The following is a 21,300-nucleotide window of genomic DNA, read 5'->3' on the forward strand; positions in this document are numbered from 1 at the left end:
GTGTACTGTGAAGTTTTTGGCATAAATCTGCTGTGGTGGAAGTTTTTTCTTAAAATTGTTGTGATTTTTTTTTTTTAAACACTGGTTCTCCCCAGCGATAAAGTATATGGCAATCGGTTTGATGCAGATATCACAACATTGCTGGACTGATCCCTGTGCGTGCTTACAAGCTGTTTCCTTATTGCCTGTCTAACACTCTTAAATCATCCCTGTCAGTAAAAACAAACTTGTCACTCAAGGTCTGTTGCTGAACACCGTTGTTTTATCTAATAAAATCTGTGCTCCTACCCCTAAAAAAAAACCCAAACAAATTATTATTATACATTTTTTATAGCGCCAATAGTTTGCACAGCGCTTTACAATATAAGGATGACATTACAATCGCAATACAATTCAAGACAAGATGGTAAGGAGGGCCCTGCCCACGAGGGCTTACAATCTAAAAATATCCTACCCAAAATATTACGCCGCAAGTGTAATAGTGAACCCAATCACACTCAAATACCCCTAAAACACACTGCGCTTTCTTTCCATATATATCTACGCAGGAAACATATATAAATCCTTAAACAAGTAACCAGAAATTAAATATTGCTTAAATCCACAAATCTTCTATAGAACAATCCCTCACAAAACACTTTGCCAAAATACAAAAAAAAAACAAATACCCCAAATACCTAAGGGCTTGTTCACACCAAGCGTGGAGCAGATCCAGAGCAGAGCAGACCGGATCAAAACTGCGTCAAATGTATTCCGATGGTATTTTGAGCTCCAGTTCACATCGCAGCGTGCAGATCCAGAGCAGGTGAAAAAACTGCGGCAAGCTCTATTTTACCTGCTCTGGATCTGCTCTGGAACTTATCAAAACGCATGCAAGTGCCTGAAAGCCCATGTTAAACTTTAAAAAAAATTATAATTTTTTTTTTTAAACCAAAAACGGCCCGAAACGAGGCACAACCCACTGCACTGCGTGTGCAGAAACCTGACCGGATCTGCTCTGCATTTGGTGTGAACAAGGCCTAATACATAAACTAGTGGTCAAACAATGAAATAAAGTGTCCTCTTGACAAATCCTCAATTCAACAATTTCTCATCTGTATATAGCATAAACAGTTCCAGTGCACTTCACATAAAATCCAAATGACACACGGCGCTTATAGTGCCACGAATCTAGTTCCGAACTTTGGTAAGTGGAAAATTTGCACACAATATTGGACAGAGACGATGGACCAAAAAGCGCTCAAAGATCCCCCTCAATGAGTGTCTTAGCCCACGATTACTCTCCTCCATCAGTATTCTAACGCTCAGGAAAAAAGCAAACATCGCATAGTATAAAATCCTTAGGTGAACCTTAAAAACTTACATGAATCTGCTTGATTACATCTCTCGGTAAAGCCCAATAGTTCTGCTCCGTTACCTGTCCTCTCTCCCTCCCTTCAAGAGCTCTTTAAATAGTCTCCAATGACAAAACTAGTTGGGCATGTACCCGCTGTCCCCACGCTAGCCAAGCTACTGCCACCAGGTTCTACAAACGTGGCTTCCTTCCCTTGACTTCCTTATACGGAGGGGGAGCTGAAGAGAAGCCGAAAGGACAGGCAATGGAGCGGAACTATTGTGCTTTAAGGAGAGATGTGATCAGGCAGATTTATGTAAGGTGTTTATTAAAAAAATAAATCTTAACATTTTGGAAAAAACGAACAATAAAACACAAAAACAGGAAGATACCAAAATACACACATGTAGAAAATGTCATGGGATGAGGCAATCTCACTAGGCAATCCTATGCTAACTAAAGAGGAAATGGAAAAGTAGACTGAGACAAGCAAGAACCAGAAAGGGGAGAGGGAAAAGAGAAATAAAAAAAAAAAGGGGGTGGGATTTGCTTAAAGGAGCAGACAAGGTAAATCAGTCTCCATATAGGACTCCCCGGTCTCTCTCTTCTGTCTGCCATGCATTAGACAACCCCAGGCATTCGTAAGCAAGTATGAGGCATATTCAGGTGTGGAAGTAAACCAGTAAAACCAAATTTTATTGCACCTCGTAGAAGTGTTTTTAAGAGTACTGGCTAGGTCCTCCATGATCCGAATTTCATTAATTCTATTAAACCATTGCTTAACGGTGGGCGATCTGTGCTCGGCCACATTGCGGAAACACGCACTCTTGCAGAATTAACTATATGGCGCACTACAGATCGCTTATTAGCCCGTATAGGAATGTGGTTATGATACAGAAGAAAGGACGGGTCCTTAGGAATGTCATAATTGGTGAATTTTCGTGTAATGGCTTGAACCTGTGTCCAATAGCTCTCCAGGACGGGGCAGGCCTGAAAAATATGAAGGATATCACTGCGTGCCTCCCCACATGAAATGTAGCAACGCGGGAGTTTGATACCACCAGAACATTATTTTATATTCTGATTCCTGATCTTTGTTACTTAGGCTGAGTTCACACCCGGGCGTACCATAGGCGCGTTTTTTCTGAGCGTTATTTTAGCAAGTTTTTTCGTTTAGTGAAATGCGCGTTCAACGCTCGTTTTTATACCTCCCTGGCGGGGAGGATTCATGGGATTTCACTTGCTGAGCGTTTTTTCAGCGCTGAAAAACGCCCAGGTGTGAACCCAGCCTAATAGATGACTAGTAGGACAGGATGAGATGTTTAGCGCGTTCCTCCGGAGCAAATTGTATCTGGTGAGCGTTTTCCCACTTAGTCAAAAACGGAAGGGGTGAAGCCTCCTCTTCCCTTGCAAGGCCTGATGGCAAAACGAGAGTACATGTCGAATGGGACCCTCCTGTATACATTCCCTTTCAAAGAAGGTCAAATGGCGTGCAAATGAGGAAGGGAACGGAAAAAGTGTGAAAGTTGTCTCCAACACCATGTAACTAAAAAAAGGTTAGATCAGAGGACAAGGCCCCGAGGCGTATTGGATGTAGTAGGCTGGAAGCCTGGAGCTCGGTAAACCCTATCCAAGATGATCTTGGGAGTACAGGCATCCCTAAGCAGGGAACCAAAGATCGCCGAAACAGTCTCCTTCAGTTGCGGTGCAACTGTAGCCTCCGGAAGACCCTTAATGTGGATATTGTTTCTGCGGTTTCTGCCTTCTAGGTACTCCTGCTGAAGTTGCAATATGGAGAGACGGTGAGAGGTGACACTCTGATCACGCTCAATATTCTGAACAAGGGATTCAAGGGCAGCGTGTTGTACAGAAGTCTGCTTAGCACACGCAGAATAGCGATGCTCTGCTGTAGGCCGCATATATACTTTTGCAGGGTGTATTCAACCCTGGCAACGAGGTAGTCAAAATCTGCTTTGGAGGGCAGATAGCTGAAGAGAGCTCTGAATTCAGCAAAATGCCTGCAAGCGGGTCCAGAGCTACGGAGGAGGTGGATTCTGAATGGTCGGTATACTCAGGGGAGGGACGACAGTCCAGTTGAGACTGCAGGTCTTCTGGCACGCAAGGTGCAGGGGCCATCTTGTTCTTACCACGGGCTGCAGTATCCCCCATGGACGTGGAACAAATAGTGGTGGCGATCTGAAGCCCGTGCTCTCATTTCTCCCTTTCTTAGGCATAGTGGAGTGAAACACGGGAATCGGGTATAAGTGCCAAAAATAGCATATAAAAAGATGGTAAGTCCCGGAGCTCTCAATCCGCCATGCTCAGGACACTCCCCCTTTATGTAAGTTTTTAAGAAGGTTTTACCGAAGGATTGTATACTATGCAAAGTTTGCTTTTATTCCTGAGTGTAAATTTACTGATGAAGGAGAGAGAGTAGTCGTGGGCTAAGACACTCATTGAGGGGATCTCTGAGCGCTTTTTGACCATTTTAAAAACGTGGTCCATTGTCTCCAGTGAGTGGAAATTTTGCACAGAATATTGCACAAAGGTCTTAACTGTCGTTTGGATTTTGTGTGAAGTGCACTGGAACTGTGTGATATACACAGGATGGGAGACACCTTGTTTATTTGAAGATTTGTGAAGTGGACACTTAATTTCGTTGTTTGATAACATACAAAAAACATATCCCAAATACCCAAAACATAAACTAGTGATCAAAGTGTTTTGTAAGGAATTGGTCTAAAGAATTGTGTATTTATGGGATTTTATTTCAGGTCACTTGTTTATGTATTTATGTTGTTTGTAGATCTATATGGAAAGTAAGCGCAGTGTGTTTTAGGGATATTTGTTGAACTCTGCTCCACTGAATACAATCTTCATCTGCCTCCGCTGTCCCCAATGTTTTCTCCCCTGGACCTGTATACAGGACACAGTAGTGATCCGGAGATGGACGGCAGGAGAGTTGGGAATAGAACTTCTGTTAGAAGACCTTTTTGGATAAGCTGATTTTATTGACATGGACACTTTATCTCGTATTGAGGAAAGCTAAACACTGTAGCAAGCAATTTATATTTTAATTCTCTATTTATACCCATTCAAAATGTGCAACTGCTGCTTCATTTACACAGACTGCTTGCTGAGCAGAGGTGGCCATTCCAAAAGGAACCATGAGGAAATGTAGAGGGCAACACAAATAATTTACTGTGTTCATATACAGCAACTGCATATGTCTGCTTCACATGTTTTATAAAAAAAAAAAAACCTCAGCAAAGGTGGAAATGGCCTTTAAGAGTCCTAGCAAATCATAGAGTAAAAAAGATGTTGGCCTCAGGTGTTTGTGGGGTTTTTTTTTCTTCTTTTTGTCTTGGAGTGGGAAAGGATTAGTCTTCATCTTTGTTCCTTCGATCTAGAGCGATTTCCCCTCACTAATTTGTTGACAAATTTCACCAGACAAACATTTGGCTGGACGAAAACCTTTTTAATATTCCAGATTTTCACACTGACATTTGATTGCTGGAGTGAAGCTGTTAGAGACCTGGTTTGCGTTTTTACAGTTATTTATTACAACTGCCTGTTATCATTAATGCCCATCTTGACTTCTATCCTCCTTATCACAGAACCTAGCTCTTTGCACTGCTGCGCTAATGTATATACTAAGCAGAGACCGCTTAAATATGGACCTTGACAGAGCTAGTCTGGACCTCATGATTCGACTTTTAGAAATGGAGCACGAACTCACATCCAAGCATATGAATGAGAAAGATATGATCAAAATAAAAGAGAAAATTCGCAAGTTGTGTGAAACCGTCCACAACAAGCATCTCGACTTAGAGAATATCACAGTAAGTGTTGTTTATTTTATTTTTTTCATTGGGGCCTCTGAAATCAAGTGTTAATAAATCTCACAGCCAAGGCCCCGGTCAATTGCAGGACATTTGCCACTCTTTGCAGCATTTTTGTTCTATGCTGCTTCTGATTGTTGAGGAATGGCAACCTCCTGCATTGAATGGAAACCTTAGATGTACCAGGCAACTGCTGTCATGACATGTTCTCTTTAGAATTCTTGCCAATGCCTTGTATTTCTGGTCTTTGGAACAGTGCCCAGCTCCGGAGTAAGGTCTGGCTGGCATCACCAACCTCTGTTCTTGTGTGTGACCATCATAAATCTTGAGGTTTTAATGATGTTCTTTTTAAATATTGTGATGTATATGCTAGATTTCCAATCTCTGTAAACCTGTGTTTCTGTTTTTTTTTTCATTGTGTGGTAAGCAGCTAAACCTTGCACATATCACCTATCAACAGGTGCTGACAAAACCTATTCTTGTCTGGGCATGGTGTGAACAAGCCCATAGTCTTTTTGCATGGATAGATGTTTATACATAATGATTCCGTGACTTGTTGTGTTTTTAAACGTAATTTCCCCCCTATCGTTTCAGCCCAATATATGGATTATATGTTTAAAGTAATACCGTAGTAGTTTGAATAGGTTAGGTGAGCAGAGTTAAATACTTGCAAAGCATTTTAACTTTCAAAGAATTTTTTTTCCCAACAAAAAAATGCAGCCAGTATAAGTAGTACAGATATCACAGGGCATGAGTGTTGGATGCAGTATACAGAAGGACAACAAATGACAATGACTGTAGCAACTGCTTATTAAAGGAGCAATATGACATGTGGCAAGGCATTTTAATTAAGAAATCTATCTGCAAAGTAACGATAAAATGTTGAAGTTGCATTTTATCATTTTATGAAGATATCTCATGGGTGCCGTCATAAACTGGTGTGCCATCTTAACGGCCTTTTAAGATGACGCTGGGGCCTCAAGTCATTTACAAGTGCCACTTACATCTCCAGACAGCCCTGGTTATGATGAAAAGCAATATGTCCCTTGTGCACCCATTAATGTATTTGACAATCTCATACCTGAAAGCAATAGAAACCCTAGTGTCATCAGTAGTAATCCACATGTGTGCGATGTCACTGCTATATTTATATAAGCGATGGGTGGCAGCATAGGAAGGGCAATTCATTGTGCATGCTTGGGACATATTTTTCATCACAATTTGAGTTTAACCAGCACATGCCTCCCGGCTTTTGCACAGCCATCCCCTTTGTATGAGCCCCTGGTACCCGTGTCGGCTCTATGAACTTGGGACCCCTGTAGGGGAATTCAGGATGGGGAGTGGGAGGAGAATAGTAAACTGCAGTTCATCCATTTGCTTTGGTCTTCATGAATTTAGAGACACTCGGCTATGAGCTTTTCTTAGCGGTCTTAGCTTATTTCTTCCCTGCCTTAATCAAGGTGCGTGTGGCCTGAGGCTAAGGATGTATTAGTGGGCTAATAGACGGACCCCTCTTAGATCAATAAAGAGTACCTGTCAATATCTGTCATTCTCCTTTTGGATGGTAATATTATATAAAAGGTATTAAATAACTGCCCCCACCCACAGGCACACACTGTTGTAATGGACCTACAAATGTAAACCCCTTTGCATGATGTATATTGGGTATCACTGTATGATGAATGAATATTCTTGGGGCCATCAAACTAAACCTTTTTTTTTTGTACTCCAACCCAGCTAAACATTTCTAGGGAATAAACGACATAGACCTTTCTGTCAGCCTTGTAATTCACAATGTTCATGTGGATGGGTTCCAGGCATGACTTGGATAGATCATGGATTCTGTAGAACCTCTGTTTAGAAATAATGGCTCCCTATGATACTTATCTGGCGCAGTGTAATTGCCATTGCTGGTGGGAGAGGATCTAAACCCAGTTTGTACAGTGTGCATCAGCCAGAATGAGGAATAATTAGGTACATTGTGCTTTCTGCTGTGTAACTGATGCTGCCGTTTCCTTCCTCTGTGGGACTTTTGTGTGCTGGCAGGAAGTGTTCATACATCAAGACTTTCTGAAAGATTTTCTGTCACGTTTGTGCATTTTATTTGAATTGCTTGTCTATTTTTCCTCCTCCTAATCCGTATAGATTTTTCTTGATCACAGCATTTGTGTCGGAGTGCTCAATCTTTCTTTGCTCCCTCTGGTGGAGGATCATAGCAGTAAACATATTAATGTGAACGGATTTGGCAGACTTCCAGAAAGGGCGCTGTACAACAGCACTGTGCTGACCTAGGTTAAACTAGGACTTCCGCATTTTTAGGCTTAGATGAGGCTGTATGTGAAAGATGTCTGGGACACTTTAGGCTTTTTTTAATTGGTTAATAGTTGCATTAAAAAATTGCATATAACATACGTCATATCTTTATTATTGCAGGTATTTAATGTTCAGAGGTAAAGAGAATTCCTGCTTTGGTTATGCTTACTCCGATGTGATTGGATCTCTGCCCAGGTGCTTAGTGTACAGCCTGCCAGTGCACGGCTTGCTGCCTGCTGTACTCCAGACCTCAATAAATGACCGGAGTACATGTGTTTGCGTTTAGAGCACTTTTCTAAACGCGTATTAATGCAGCAAATGATTTTTTTAATGGTATCATTCAGATAGGAAGTGTACCTGCGTTTTTAGGTGCATTCAGTTTGGCTGCATTTAGAGAAAATAGAATTCTGTGTGTCGCGTTGTCAAATAATTGGTAAGGAGGGCCCTGTCCGTGAGGGCTTACAAACTTGCGCTTCGGCGCACTTTCACTCAAAAGCAAAGGTGTGAACGGGGACTAATAATTTAAAGAGACAACAGAAGCATTTTCCTAGTGTCAAATATGCAAAAGTTGCTATTTTGGAACCTTTTTTTGTTTGTTCATAAATAGGTACCTGATGCAAAAACAAAATACATTGAAATTTTTTTTTCTTGTTTTGTTTCTTTTAATGTGGTGGCTTGAACCTTTTTAAAAGGTGGGGTGTGCGCCAAGGCCCGGCACTGCTCTGCTTATTTTCCATGTTGATTGATGATCATCATCTAATCCACTTCCTGGTAGTCCAGGCTGACATGGACACACCCCCTGGGGGGGCATTGACAAATTTACAGAAACAAAGATGTTGTACCTGAGGCCCTCTGGATTTATGAAGTGAAATAGATGTCAAAGGCTCTGCTCTTCCTGTCTTGTGTTGGCTGCACAGTGTGGAACATTTTTAAATGTGCACATTTTTTACTGCAGTGTTTTTTTTACATAATTTAGTGCTTGTTTAATATTTTGTGTTCTGTCCAGTGAAGGACAAAAATTGTCAGTTTTCCAGTCTGCATGAATTTAGACACCTTTTTCCCCAAACTTTTTATTTTCCCCCTTCTACTATTGATGGCATTTTGCTAAACAATGCTTGTTTATTCAACCAGAAATCTGGTAAGCATCTAACTTCTGGTGCACTACACTATAATCTCATGCAGTGTTATTAGTCCTGCCCAGTTCACCTTTTCACACTACAGAACACCTCCCTCTATGATATGTCAATGAGATGGGGTCCTGTTATCCAAATCAAATGTGAGCAGCCTAGGGTGACAACGCTATTCCTACATAGGGTGCAATGAGTAAGCATTTTCATCCTAGAACAGGTAGTGTATTGCCAGGAGGATCACCAGGTAGAAGTTTACCAAAACAAAAGTAATGCAGCCACCTCAAGAAATGCTAAGCTGTAACATATGTTAAATTTTTTGTTCTTTAGGTTTGGATGCAATTTAAAGATAATCTGTTACTGCCCATTTAGAGCAAGTTTTCCTTGCAGGCCGCTCTCGCCCACAATTTTCTGCTATTCCAGTCATCTGTTAAAGCTCTGCGTCTAATCCATGTGTGGCGGACTCCAGTACTCGGGATGAGTATGTCCGCTGCTGTATTCTTCCTTGCTCTGGAGATATTGCAACCCGCTGATCTTTAGCTCCCAGTTTCCCCAGTCACTAGTCGAGACCGAGTGTAGGGTGAAACAAACTCTAATTTATTGAGCAATCGTGCAACCTTTTATACAGAAAGTGATCAGATTAGATTATAATCCCATCACATCCACCATGCCTTCCCAAGGCACAACTCAGCAGGGGTCCACCTGTTAAAGAGCTCCAGACAGCCATAGCAGGAGTCTGGCCAGACGCAGGAGAATGTCATTGTCCTGAGCTCCTTCAGAGTACAAAGGGAGGGGTGGTGCTGACAGACTTTTGATGAACAGGTTACCCAGTACAACGTTATTTAACATTACCCAACCGCAATACACATATAACCCATAAACTGATGACCATGTCGTCACACCATGCTTAGAGGGTTTTTGACCACCTCCAACCGCCAGGTTCTCAGGGTGGGGTGTCTCATGTCTCAATCGCTGCATCCTGCGAGAAAGGGGAGATAATTACCTGCTTTCCCCATACCTGGAAGTTCTGGGTATTTTTAAAAGCTTCAACGGATTACCAGGGAGCTGAAGAATAGCTCTACAATGCTATCTCTAGGGAGCCCACCAAGAGAACCTGCCCCTTTTGCCCTAAATCCGAAAAAATTTACAATTTTTCCCTAATCATCTTCCTGTACAGCACAGGATTTGTTCCGCCCACCACACCGACAATACATTGTTCGTTTCAAGCAAAAAAAAAAAAAAGAACAGATTAACTTCCTCGAAAACCTGAACAGAGCCGACAGCCGATGAGCTGTTCATTCGAAGATTTTCCGAACAGATCCTTCAATCAGCTGATCAAAGAATGCCGGCCGCGGCACCCACTCTGACTTTCAGCTAGTTCCTGGAGAACCTTAGTGTGGAAAATATAGAACTGATTATGACAGTCAAGGGGTGCTACACATCATACTTTGTGTATAAAGGGATGAAAAAACATTTGTCTGGCAGATTAAACAGTTGACAGCTGTCATTGAGGCGGGAAGTTAGGAAAAATCTCCACACGAGCATGTTGGCAAATCTATCAGATTGTAACACTCCCAGACTAAGTAGTAAACATTTTTGTTTGAAGTTCCACCAGAGGTCCTAACTGTATTGGCCTGTATCCAACCTGGATGTTCATCAGTCACTTTGTGATGCAAGAAATGATACAAAATGTTGGATACAGTGGTCTATGTAATTGCACTGTCTGCTAATTTCTTGAAGCACAAAGCGCAGTTTGCGGTCATACGTTGCTGTTTAAAAATGAACAGAAGTGAAAGCTTGATCATTTGTGCTCTAATCTTATTGAGTTAAATGTTTGTTTTTTATTTTACAGACTGGTCATTTAGCAATGGAGACATTACTGTCACTGACATCAAAACGAGCAGGAGATTGGTTTAAAGAGGAGCTGAGGCTTTTAGGTGGACTGGACCATATTGTAGACAAGGGTATGTGTTAACCTCATGCATTCTGGTTACCCCTCTTACCATCTGTTCTAACTATGCACTGACTGGCGGAATCATCTGCATTAGCCCATTCACTGACGTTTCTTATATTGATCTGACCATGGCAAGATGAAATCTTTTTGCTATGGGTTACAGTTGTTTGCACAATATTAGTCTAGTGCTCTAAATTAGCAAGATGGGCTTTTCTGGAAGATGTAGATGCTGGGACTTTCATGGCGGGAGGGGGAGTATTGTTATATTAATACACTTGCGTAGTTTGCCGACTGTTTAAAATGTGGGATTTATTTTTCTTTCTCCTTCAGTTAAAGAATGTGCAAATCATCTTGGCAGTGATGAAATTGAGGACAAATTAGTTGCATTTTTATGGGGAGCTGAACGGTGCTTAAGAGTCTTGGAGAGCGTGAGTATCCGCATCTTGTCTTTTCATTCTTTTTCTTAAAATGTTCTGATTATTTACCAAGTCAATGATATAAAATTTGGCAGACATTACTGTTGAGGAAGGCTGGTTACCAGTTCGATGCCAGCACATTTCTGTTCCAGAACTGCATCCTATTCAAAATTATAACCTTGAGTGTTTATGAATATAATCGCTGTTAATACAATGAAAGCTGATGTAAAAAATGTAATCTCCTTTTTTGATAACTTTTATTTTTTTTCTAACATAGCTTGATCTAAACGTTTACTAGCTAATGTTTATTTTAACTAAATGATCAACTTTCATGAGTTAGTCCCAGCAATCCCTTTTGCTTCAAAAACAGGCATCTGGTTTGGATGGGAGGAAGCCTGTAGTGATGTAATCTGTTGGGCAGATACATCCCTAGCTCAAGCTGGAAAGTTCTTATGAGTTGCTGGCACGTGCTTATGACATGCTGTAATTTTTAAAATTTATCGTGTGTAAAACCAAGTTTTCCGAGTGACAGATGTTCTGACATCTCTAGCGGCATACTTTTCTCGTGTTGGTAATGACCATAGTTATAGGGTCAATGTAGACACTCAACTAGCATTGTGAATATATAGTGCGCTGCGCTGGATAATGGATACACTCCTCAAACGACTCAATACGGTGATCTCTCACTTTTAATCTCATAAGTGACTCTCCCAGTGTTACATGTGCAATAGGTAAATACTGCTGATGATTCTCACATCAATTTGTGAAATATTCTAATTATTAGTGACAATCTGTCTTGAACACAGGAGGAGTGAAGGAGAGCTGGTAACAGTGGACCTCACATGCTGGTTAATATCGTGAGAACTGGTACTCTGCTCTATTTTACACTTTTTCTTTTTTTTTAGAGTGTCATGGGAATAAGGTGAGTTTTCTATGACAGCACAGTGGGTGATTCACTTCTATACATGACAGTTATTGAATCAATTGTGGTCAGTGTTTGAGCATCATTCACAGAAGGATTATCTCTGAATGTTGGATTATTATTATTGATAAGATGGACACTAAGACTTTTGTTTAATGGTATTTGTTTTTTGAAATATATGTGACAGATTGTCACTAATTAGAAAATGTCACAAATTGATGTGAGAATAATCAGTATTTACCTATTGCACATGTAACACCGGGATATTCACTTATGAGATAAATACTGAGTGAGAGATCACCGTATTGAGTCGGTTGAGGAGTGCATCCATTTATTCAGGGCAGTGCACTATATATTCACATTCATGGGTGACTTTTATACCCTAAACACAGCAGCTTGTAATTATGTTTTCTAAGTATAACATTGTTTTATACTCTCCGCGCAAACTTTTATATAAAGTCAACTTGCATTGCCAGAAGGTCGTTGGCCTTGACAGACTCCATATTTCTGTTAGCACAGGTTTCCTTCAGCTGCAAAAAAGTTCAGCCTGTGTGTAACGATCTTATTAGTTATCAAAGATGTGTGTTAATTAGGGATGCACCGTTACCGTTTTTTCAGTACAGAGTACCAATATATATTTTTTCGGTACTCGCTAATACCAATACCAGAAGTCCCATTAAGAAAGACAGGCGGCTTGTAAGGACTCGCCATCCGACTTACCGATTAGCTGGGAAGCCATTTCCATGCTCCCTTGTCACCAGGTGACGAGAAAGCACATAGCCAGCTTTCTGGCCAATCAGGAAGCTGGGCAGGGAGTCATTACACTTGGTGATGAGGGAGCATGCCGGCCATTCAGGAGGCCCGGCAGCGTGTAATGACACTCCGCCCGGCCTCCTGTTACCAGAAGTTCGGGAGAGGCATCGGGAGCATTTGGGCGTGTATGAGTATTTGGGCGTGTATGAGTATTTGCCCAAATACTCAGTATCTGTACTGATACTAGTATCCGTGCATCCCCAGTGTTTAATGTTAAACAAGACATCTAAACTTGGTAGCTACAATGTTTGCATGATTAATATAAGTGGTAATTGGATAATTGCTGTTACAGCTCAAAAAAGAACGTGATTTCTCTTTTATTAAACCTTTTTTCATCACTATCTAAGCTGCATTCCCAAATAAAATTGTAGTCCTTCTCTTATTGTTTAGCCTCTGTGTAATTGACAAATCAAGTGCAAGTCCAAATAAAAACCCAGCCCACAAAGACAAGAGTCAGGCGCTAAATAAGTCCACATTGAGAGTAGGTAGCCAAGATTTGTTTAGCCTCCTGCATGAGACATGTATAATTGGCCCAGCTTTAGGCCATGGAGCACAGAAATTGGGGTCCTGGAATAGTTGTAATTGGGTGGCAGGAATCGCTACACATAGCAAGTAAACGGATTCTGTTTAATTTGCAATGCATGATAATGATGAGTGGCAAAGTATCACTAAAGGGCAGCTTGACTGTGTCCTAATTATTTTAGAAAATTGAGGCCACCTGTAATGTAGTGGATAATGTTTTTGTCTGTTTTCAGGTTACAGTGCATAATCCAGAAAATCAGAGTTACTTAATTGCATATAAAGACTCCCAGCTCATCGCAGCTTCAGCAAAGTAAGTTGTTGGGGTCCCCTCCTTGTGTATGTTTGGTTAAAGGAGAATTATGAGGCTAGTGCTTTTCACTCGGCCTCATAATCTGAGCTGACCTGTGACAATGAGACTGTCACAGGTCGGCTCAGTAGATCGGGAGGTGAGCGAACACATACCGGCGCTCGCTCACTTCTCGATCCTGTCACTGCAGTTAATGTTGTCTACTAACAGTTTTGGGCATCGTAGTTTGCTGCTTTTTCACAGGCGCATGCAGCTTGACATATTTGCCATCTATTTACTTAACACATCCCTATCTTTCATATTAATATATAATTGGGTAGTTTTTGTTTTTGTGTGTACTATAATTTTTTAATTTATTCTACAGGGTCACTACTTTCAGAAAATGTGTTGGGGTGTTAAGTAATCTTTAGGCCTCAAATGTGCATTTTTTTCAAATGTGGAAAAATATATTTAAAAAAAAATGGATATGCATCTGCCTTTTACTGCCAGAGTCAACTGAATCCGCCTTTTGTATTGCATACCGGTAGATGTTTGTGAATAAATAGAATATTATAGAATCAAGCTGAAATGTAGTCTTGTGTATGCCCACTAATATGCATGTCTCTTGTAATTGTTCACAGAGCCCTTAGACACTGTGAGGAGTTCATTCAGAGATATAACAGAGCTGAAGATACCATCTGCATTCCTCACAACGAAACACTCCCTCACCATAATCCAAGCAGCCATGTGGGGAAAGCCGTGGAGGACTGTATGAGGGCAATCATTGGTGTGCTGCTCAATTTAACAAATGATAATGGTATGGGTTTGTTTTTGGTTTTTTATACTCCCGGTAGATCTGATAAGTTTACTTTGAATTAATTGCCTTCCGTAAATCTAGCTGGTACACTGATGAAAATCCTTTCTAACAATGATAACCTTTGAATTGAATCGGTCCCAAATAAAGCTCCTTTAAGAATTGAGTATTTGTCCTTAGAATGGAACTACAAGCATTCAGCTAAATATTGTTAAGCTGCTTTTGGCTCACACACTGCTGCTGCAGTACACATTTAAGTCCTGGGTCAATTTAATGCTTTCTTGATCACCTCCCTGCTTGTTGGAAAGAAATGATAATGCTAATCGATGATCCTTTTATCAGGCTAGAGTTGAAGAGGTGACATAAGAGGCTGCATTTTTGCAGCGATAGTGTTATCTGCCTGGCTGTGTAGGGTGGCAGATGGGGAATAGATCACTAGACTGGCTGATGAAGAATTACAAATTGTAGTTATAATTGTGCTGCATTCCTTCTAAAACAAAAAAGCTTTGCAACTTTATTTGCTTTGCCTGTGGCTGTCTGTTTAGCTTGAATTAGTCGTGGATTAAATGGGCATCTGAATTGAAGGGACTCTTGCTGCCTTGTCACTTGCCCGGCATAGCACATTGTCCCCCAGCTCCTGAGTATGCATTGCATAAGGTCAAGCTTTTGATGGGGCAACAGCTGCCAGACCTTTTTAGGTAAATTGAATTCCCTAATGTATGTTATTCACTCACACAGGAAAAAGAAAAATCCAGAATAATGATGCAAATCTAAATCGTTCATATTATATACTATACTGAAGAATAAATATTCTGATTTCTGTGTATTACGAGTTATCGTTTAATACATATTCTAGTATATCTTCTTACACATTTTAAAGAAACTCCACAACTTGCTGTTTTTGGTTTCTGTACAAGTTTTTTTGTCTATTAAAAAAAAATGAATCTTTGCTTATGTTATGGTTTAGGATTAAGTTAGATACAAGTGTTGATTTGTAATGCTGTTTGAAGGTTGGTTCCATATGGATACTTCTAAGATGTGGATACTTCTGGAGATTTCTGAGGCCGTGTATGGGCAGATTACTAGCTCTCCTTTTTTACTTCCTGGATTTCTGTCATATTTGGGGCTCTTTCTACAAATCATTTTACCCCAGACTAGTTTACACTTTTTACACTCTAGCGAGCAATCTAAACAGCACAACTTAGCCTTTCTAGTATGTATGAAATAGACAAGTATACTTCCATAAAGGAGAAGTGTAATGCGTTATTTCTAATGTTGGAAGAATTACAATCATGTACTTTTGTAAAGTAAGAAAGATGAAACACTTCAGGTAGTCAGGGGTCTGACTTGTTAGAAAATCTTTTGCTATACCTGTCTCGGCCTTATGTGAAGTAAAGCATTAGGAGTGTACTACACATGTAAGCATCATGTCTGCTCCCAGTGCTGGAGCAAGTTGAGGACAGGCAGTTATCTCATCAATTATGATTCTGGTTGAGAGTTTTGGCCATCTGCTGCTAGCCTGTGTGTGACTGTAGAGCAGATTTTCTAAGATGTATGAATTTGGCAGTATTTATGTGCAAATATATAGTTTCACATAACTGAGATGGCTTAACGTTTTTGTTGTTTTTGTGTACAGAGTGGGGAAGTACAAAGACAGGTGAACAGGACAATCTGATTAGCACTGCACTTAACTGTGTTCTTCAAGTTCCAAAGTTCCTACCTCAAGAACAGAGATTTGATATTCGAGTTTTGGTAAGTTCTTCATGTTAAATATACATTTTGTTTCTATTAATGGAAGTGTTCATTATGGCAGTTTTCAGGTCAGGCTGCAGTGTAGATTTCTCTGAGAGTAACACAGTATGCTTTTATGTTTGACCAAGTAAATGTTCTTCGGTGTGTATTAAATAATATTGCAGCATACATAGTACTATGTCCAGTAAATTTATGTGCCTTTTTTCATCTTCAGGGATTGGGTCTACTGATAAATTTAGTGGAGTACAGTGCAAGAAACCGGCATTGCCTTGTGAACATGCAAACAATACAATCATATGATTCCTTTGATGAAGAGGGAGTAATTGGGCAAGTCGGTGCAGTCCAAGCTTTGGTACAGGTAAGTTGAATATAGTAGCTCTGGCATATTTTTCTCCATCTGGATTGAAATATCAAGTAACTCCTTTTACATGTATGAAAAACAGTGGATTTACTTTATTGCCCCATCTAGGAGCGAGAAAAAGCTTTGTAAAACAGTTTTGAGGACTGCCTCAAAACTCCTCCATGCTGGGGCAATCCCCAAAGCACCATTGCCCTTAGTTGGCGCTGGTCACATACTTCACCATACCCAGAAGTACTGGCTATTTTCTGCTTCTGTTTCTGCCATCTTAAGAGAACGGGGAAGAGGAGCTGCTGAGGGAGGGTAGCAAACGTTTGCTTAGCTAGAAGGGATGAGTCTTGATTTCTTCTTGGAACCAAGTCCTGCTTCTAATCATTTAGCTGTTATATGTCTGAGCCTCAGTGGGCTTTAGAGACTGAGAGCTGACAGTTGAATGTCTTTTGTATGTGTTAGTGGTCCGATGGTCTTAATCTCTTCTTGGGAATAGTATAGACCCCATGTACAGTCTTGGCCCTAGGTTACAGAGGACTACAAAACGATCTGTTTGATGACTAACAACCTAAGACTAAGTGATGTTTCCCAGTATTCAGTTTAAGCACTATTAGCATTTGATCTGGAGCTTGGCCTTCAAAGTACTTATTTGCAGATAACACAAAATTATATTGTTAGGTAGTCTTGTAAGATGTCCTCAACTTATAAACTGAATTAGATTATTATTATTACATAGTATTTATATAGCGCCAACAGTTTGCGCAGCGCTTTACAATATAAGGAAGACATTACAGTTACAATACAATTCAAGACAAGATGGTAAGGAGGGCTTACAATCTGAAAGAGGAGGGGGAAATGATACATGAGGAGGTAGCTGTGGGAATTAATTATGTGAGAATGTGAAGGTTCAGTGGTTAGGTCGCGGTGGGATAGGCTTCCCTGAAGAGATGAGTCTTTAGGGAACGCCTAAAGGCAGTCAAGGTGGGAGATAGACGGACAGGTTGGGGTAAAGAGTTCCAGAGGATGGGAGAGACTCTAGAGAAGTCCTGGAGGCGAGTATGGGAGGAGTGGACAAGGGAGCTGGAAAGCAGGAGGTCAATGGATGAGGGGACGGTTAGGGTGATACTTAGAGACAAGGTCTGAGAGATATCCGGGGGGGAGTTGTGGATGGCTTTATAGGTGACTGTTAATATTTTGAATTTTGAATTCCAAATTCTTTTATTTTAAATTCACAGATAACATATATACAAGTCATACATACATACAGACATAAATTCCCCTATATTGCTAACATTCCGGTCTTCCCCTCCACTTTAAGTCCATCTTGCTTCATATATCGTCTCTCAGGCATGCTCTGTTTTTGAAAGGTTGAGTTTTAAGAAATGTGACATCCAGATGGATATGTCAGTTAGTAGATTAGTGACACGACGATAGAGCAAGAGGGTGGCCAAAGTAGTTTTGAGGGAACAGGGGGCAAGTGGTGAGGTGGGTGTCAGAGAGAAGCTTAGTAACCTCCTCTGTGGTGACAGGGTCAAAAGAGGAAAGTAACAAGTGTGATGGAGGATCAGGTACTATAATAAAAGGAGCAGTTGATTGGACAGTGGCGATCTGATCTCGAATGGTATCTTTTTTGTTTTTGAAATTAGTGGCAATGTCCTGGGCCGTGAGTGAGTTAGTGGGTGGTGGTGTTGGAGGACATAGTAGAGACTTGAAGGTAGAAAAGAGTTGACGAGGTCTGGATGAGTGTGTTAACCCCTTCATGACTGAGCTAGTTTTCAGGTTCTGTTCATAAATGACTGACACATTTTTTACATTTTTGCTGTGTGATTCTTCCACAGCAGTAATATACTTTCTTACTAAATGTACCCACACATATTATATATAGTTTTTTAGAGGACAGATAGGGCTATATAATTATATCACATATGTGTACCTAACCCCTCACTTAGTTTGAATAAAATAAAAAAATTAGGAAAAAAACTAGAAGAAAAACACTTTTTTCACAAGTTTTGATTATTTTTTTTTTTTTAGAATTTTTTTATATTAATTATAGTATAAAAAATATATTTATATATAATTTATATTTTCCTAATTTTGTTTTACACTTTATTTTAATTTTTTTACACTTTGTAAAAAAAATAAAAATAAAATAAAAAAACTTTTTTTTTTCTTGTCAGTTTATATCAAGCAATCACTATGACAGCTTGATAAATTAACTTTTTTATTTTATTTTTGGCTATTAGGCTGATCCAAACTTAGGAACAGCTAATAATAACCTTAGAGACTGATCCTGACTTTAGTCAGATTCAGATCTCACTAAAAGCTCTTTGATCGTGCCTAGACGATCAGAAATGATACATTTCACTCAAAAGAGATACATTGTATTCTTTCAGTGAAATGTATCTAAACATCGGGCTCTCGAGCTGTCAAAACAAATAGCAGAGAGGTGAGGTGAGTCACTGCTGCCTCTCTGCTATTTTGAGCTTCACCCGCTCTGAGCAGACTTCCGTCTGGCTGTTCACAATCGGCCATGGACGGAAGGTGGTTAATGAAAGGAAGAAGCTTTTACAAAAAGCTTAATTATTTCATTAATTAATGCCTCAATACTGAGACATTAATGAATGACTGTTAAATGCTGAGAATCAGCAAATACCGGCATTACAAAGCCTGATATAACTCGTCACGTACAGTGTACGTGGCCAGTCATATAGGCACCAAGTGACAGGACGTACACTGTACGTCTCCCGTCACGAAGGGGTTAATGAGAGTGACAAAATAAGTTTGTTTGGCAGCATGGAGGGAGGAGTTATATTTTATCAGGGCAGCTTTGTACAGGGTAAAGTCTTGCAGAGACCTAGTTCTCCGCCACAATCGCTCAAGAGCGCGGCTTTGTCTTTTTTGATGTTTGGTAACTTCAGTTTGCCACGGTTGTAGCAGGCGTGGTCTAAGTCTGCGTGTTGTGAGGGGAGCCAAGGTGTCTAGGGAGGATGAGAGTGAGTTGTTAAAAATAGAAGTCAGCCAGGTCAGGGCAGGACAGGGGTGAGATTTTGTCAAAGAGGGAGTCAGTAGCAGAGTGGAGAAGAGAAAGGTCGAGGTGGTGGAGGTTTCTCTGGGTAACAGTGTGCCTTGTAGGGGGAGTCAGTGTTGGGGACAGGGTGATTGTGAATACACTGGTTTATTTAAAGTGAACATGCAAAGAGAACATGGAAACAGCGCCTACACATGGTGTAATGGCATTTATTAAATCAATCATCCCTGAAAGGCATTGGCTATCCTTAGCCTTGCCTACCTCTGGTGGTCACCACAGATTTTTGGGTCTTCCGCGTTCTGTAACACTGTGAGTTGTAGTGGAGATTGTAATGCTGTATACTAAATATAGAATGTGTGAGTAGATTGATGTATTTTTTTTTACTTGCTTTAACCACTTGCCGTCCGCCCGTTGTAAAAAAAACGGACAGACGGCACTGCAGCACTGGTGGGTTGCCGTCTCAAGACGGCTTTTTTTTTCTGCTCGTGCGCGCCCCCTAGCGGGCACGCACAGGCAGAAAAGACCCGACCAATGCAAACACCCGTTACCGGGTGTTTCTCATATAGACGATCGGCGGCTCCATAGCGGCTCCTAGGGACCCCTAATGTCTCCATAAAGAGGACCTGTCAGTGTGCCTTTGCTATTATATAGGGGGATTATATTATACAAAATATGTAGCAGATGTGCACGGCAACCAGTCAGCCTCTCTTTCATTGTCAAATCTTAACTGAACGAACTGAAGAGAGAAGCTAATTGGTTGCCTTGGGCATCTGCTCCAAATTTTGTATGCTCCAGTTTTGATAAATCCTCCCCCCCTCTCCCACCCCCATTGTTTTGTCTGCAGCATAGGGGCAAACATGGCCTTTTGCCTGGAAAATAGTATGAAAAGGTTTACTGCACGCTGCTGACAAACAGGAAATGGGGGGCGATCGGCAGACCAACACTTTAATTTCATACAAATGTAATTCATACGTAGACTTTTCACTTTTATTGTCCTAAAACGTTGATGTACAGTGGATTTATTTCTTTTTGACACCGATTACCAGTAATAGACTATTCAATGCCATAGTGGAAACATATCTTTGTCTCTGAAGTGATCATTAAAACATATAAACTTATAAGTCATTTTATATATGTAGATATTGACTATAAAGTTATATATGTGTATTGAACATGCATAGTTTGGGATATAATAGTGAGGTTCCAAAAAAAAAGAGATTTTAATTTTTTTTTAGCTTTTCCTTGAGCGGGAGCAAGCAGCCCTGTTAGCGGAAAGTCAGACAGATGAGTTAATTAAAGAAGTTCCCGCAGCGCAACCAGACAAGAGTGGGCAATGGCAAGAGTCTGGAGGCGAGATCCAGTGGGTTTCAGCTGAAAAGAGTCCTAATGCTGAAGAGAATCCTAATCCTGAAGAACCCAAAAAGGAAGAGGAAGATGAAGAACTTGACCTTAATAAAGGTAAGGCTTTTTATAATTGAGATCACAGGGTGTAGTGTGATGTTATACAATTAAGTAAGCCAGGGCTCGAAATTTCAAGTCGTGAGCTTCGAGCCATGCCTTGAGAGTTACTCGCCACCAGTTGCCCCACCTAACCCTTACCCTGCCCCGGCTTTAACTCCGCCCCTAAATACACCCTCTTAAATAATCTTATGATAATTCTTATCTTATTATAGTTGCCGCTTGTAAACGGCAGATTAGGGATTTCTGCTGCAGGAAACCGCAAGTTCCTGACGCAGGAATCCCTAATCACACCTGAAATATACTATAGGTGTGAATTGGGGCCCAATATACACACACACCAAAACACAATAATACACTTCTCAACCCCC

At 40.6% G+C, this 21,300-nt stretch overlaps 1 protein-coding gene across 1 annotated transcript in view; it reads left to right on the forward strand.

Annotated features, from left to right (window-relative positions):
- The window catches only part of WAPL (WAPL cohesin release factor), an 83,111-nt gene that overhangs the window by 53,790 nt on the left and 8,021 nt on the right, over positions 1 to 21,300 (forward strand). Inside the window, exons 9-16 of the mRNA XM_018571959.1 lie at positions 4,951 to 5,175; positions 10,468 to 10,579; positions 10,900 to 10,997; positions 13,476 to 13,552; positions 14,170 to 14,345; positions 15,979 to 16,094; positions 16,309 to 16,452; positions 20,707 to 20,929. Coding sequence (XP_018427461.1) covers positions 4,951 to 5,175; positions 10,468 to 10,579; positions 10,900 to 10,997; positions 13,476 to 13,552; positions 14,170 to 14,345; positions 15,979 to 16,094; positions 16,309 to 16,452; positions 20,707 to 20,929 — 1,171 coding nt within the window. The remainder of the gene's footprint in view (positions 1 to 4,950; positions 5,176 to 10,467; positions 10,580 to 10,899; positions 10,998 to 13,475; positions 13,553 to 14,169; positions 14,346 to 15,978; positions 16,095 to 16,308; positions 16,453 to 20,706; positions 20,930 to 21,300) is intronic.

The sequence above is a fragment of the Nanorana parkeri genome, unplaced genomic scaffold (genome assembly GCF_000935625.1).
Source record: "Nanorana parkeri isolate BGI_ZX_2015 unplaced genomic scaffold, ASM93562v1 scaffold1879, whole genome shotgun sequence".
Classification (NCBI taxonomy): domain Eukaryota; kingdom Metazoa; phylum Chordata; class Amphibia; order Anura; family Dicroglossidae; genus Nanorana; species Nanorana parkeri.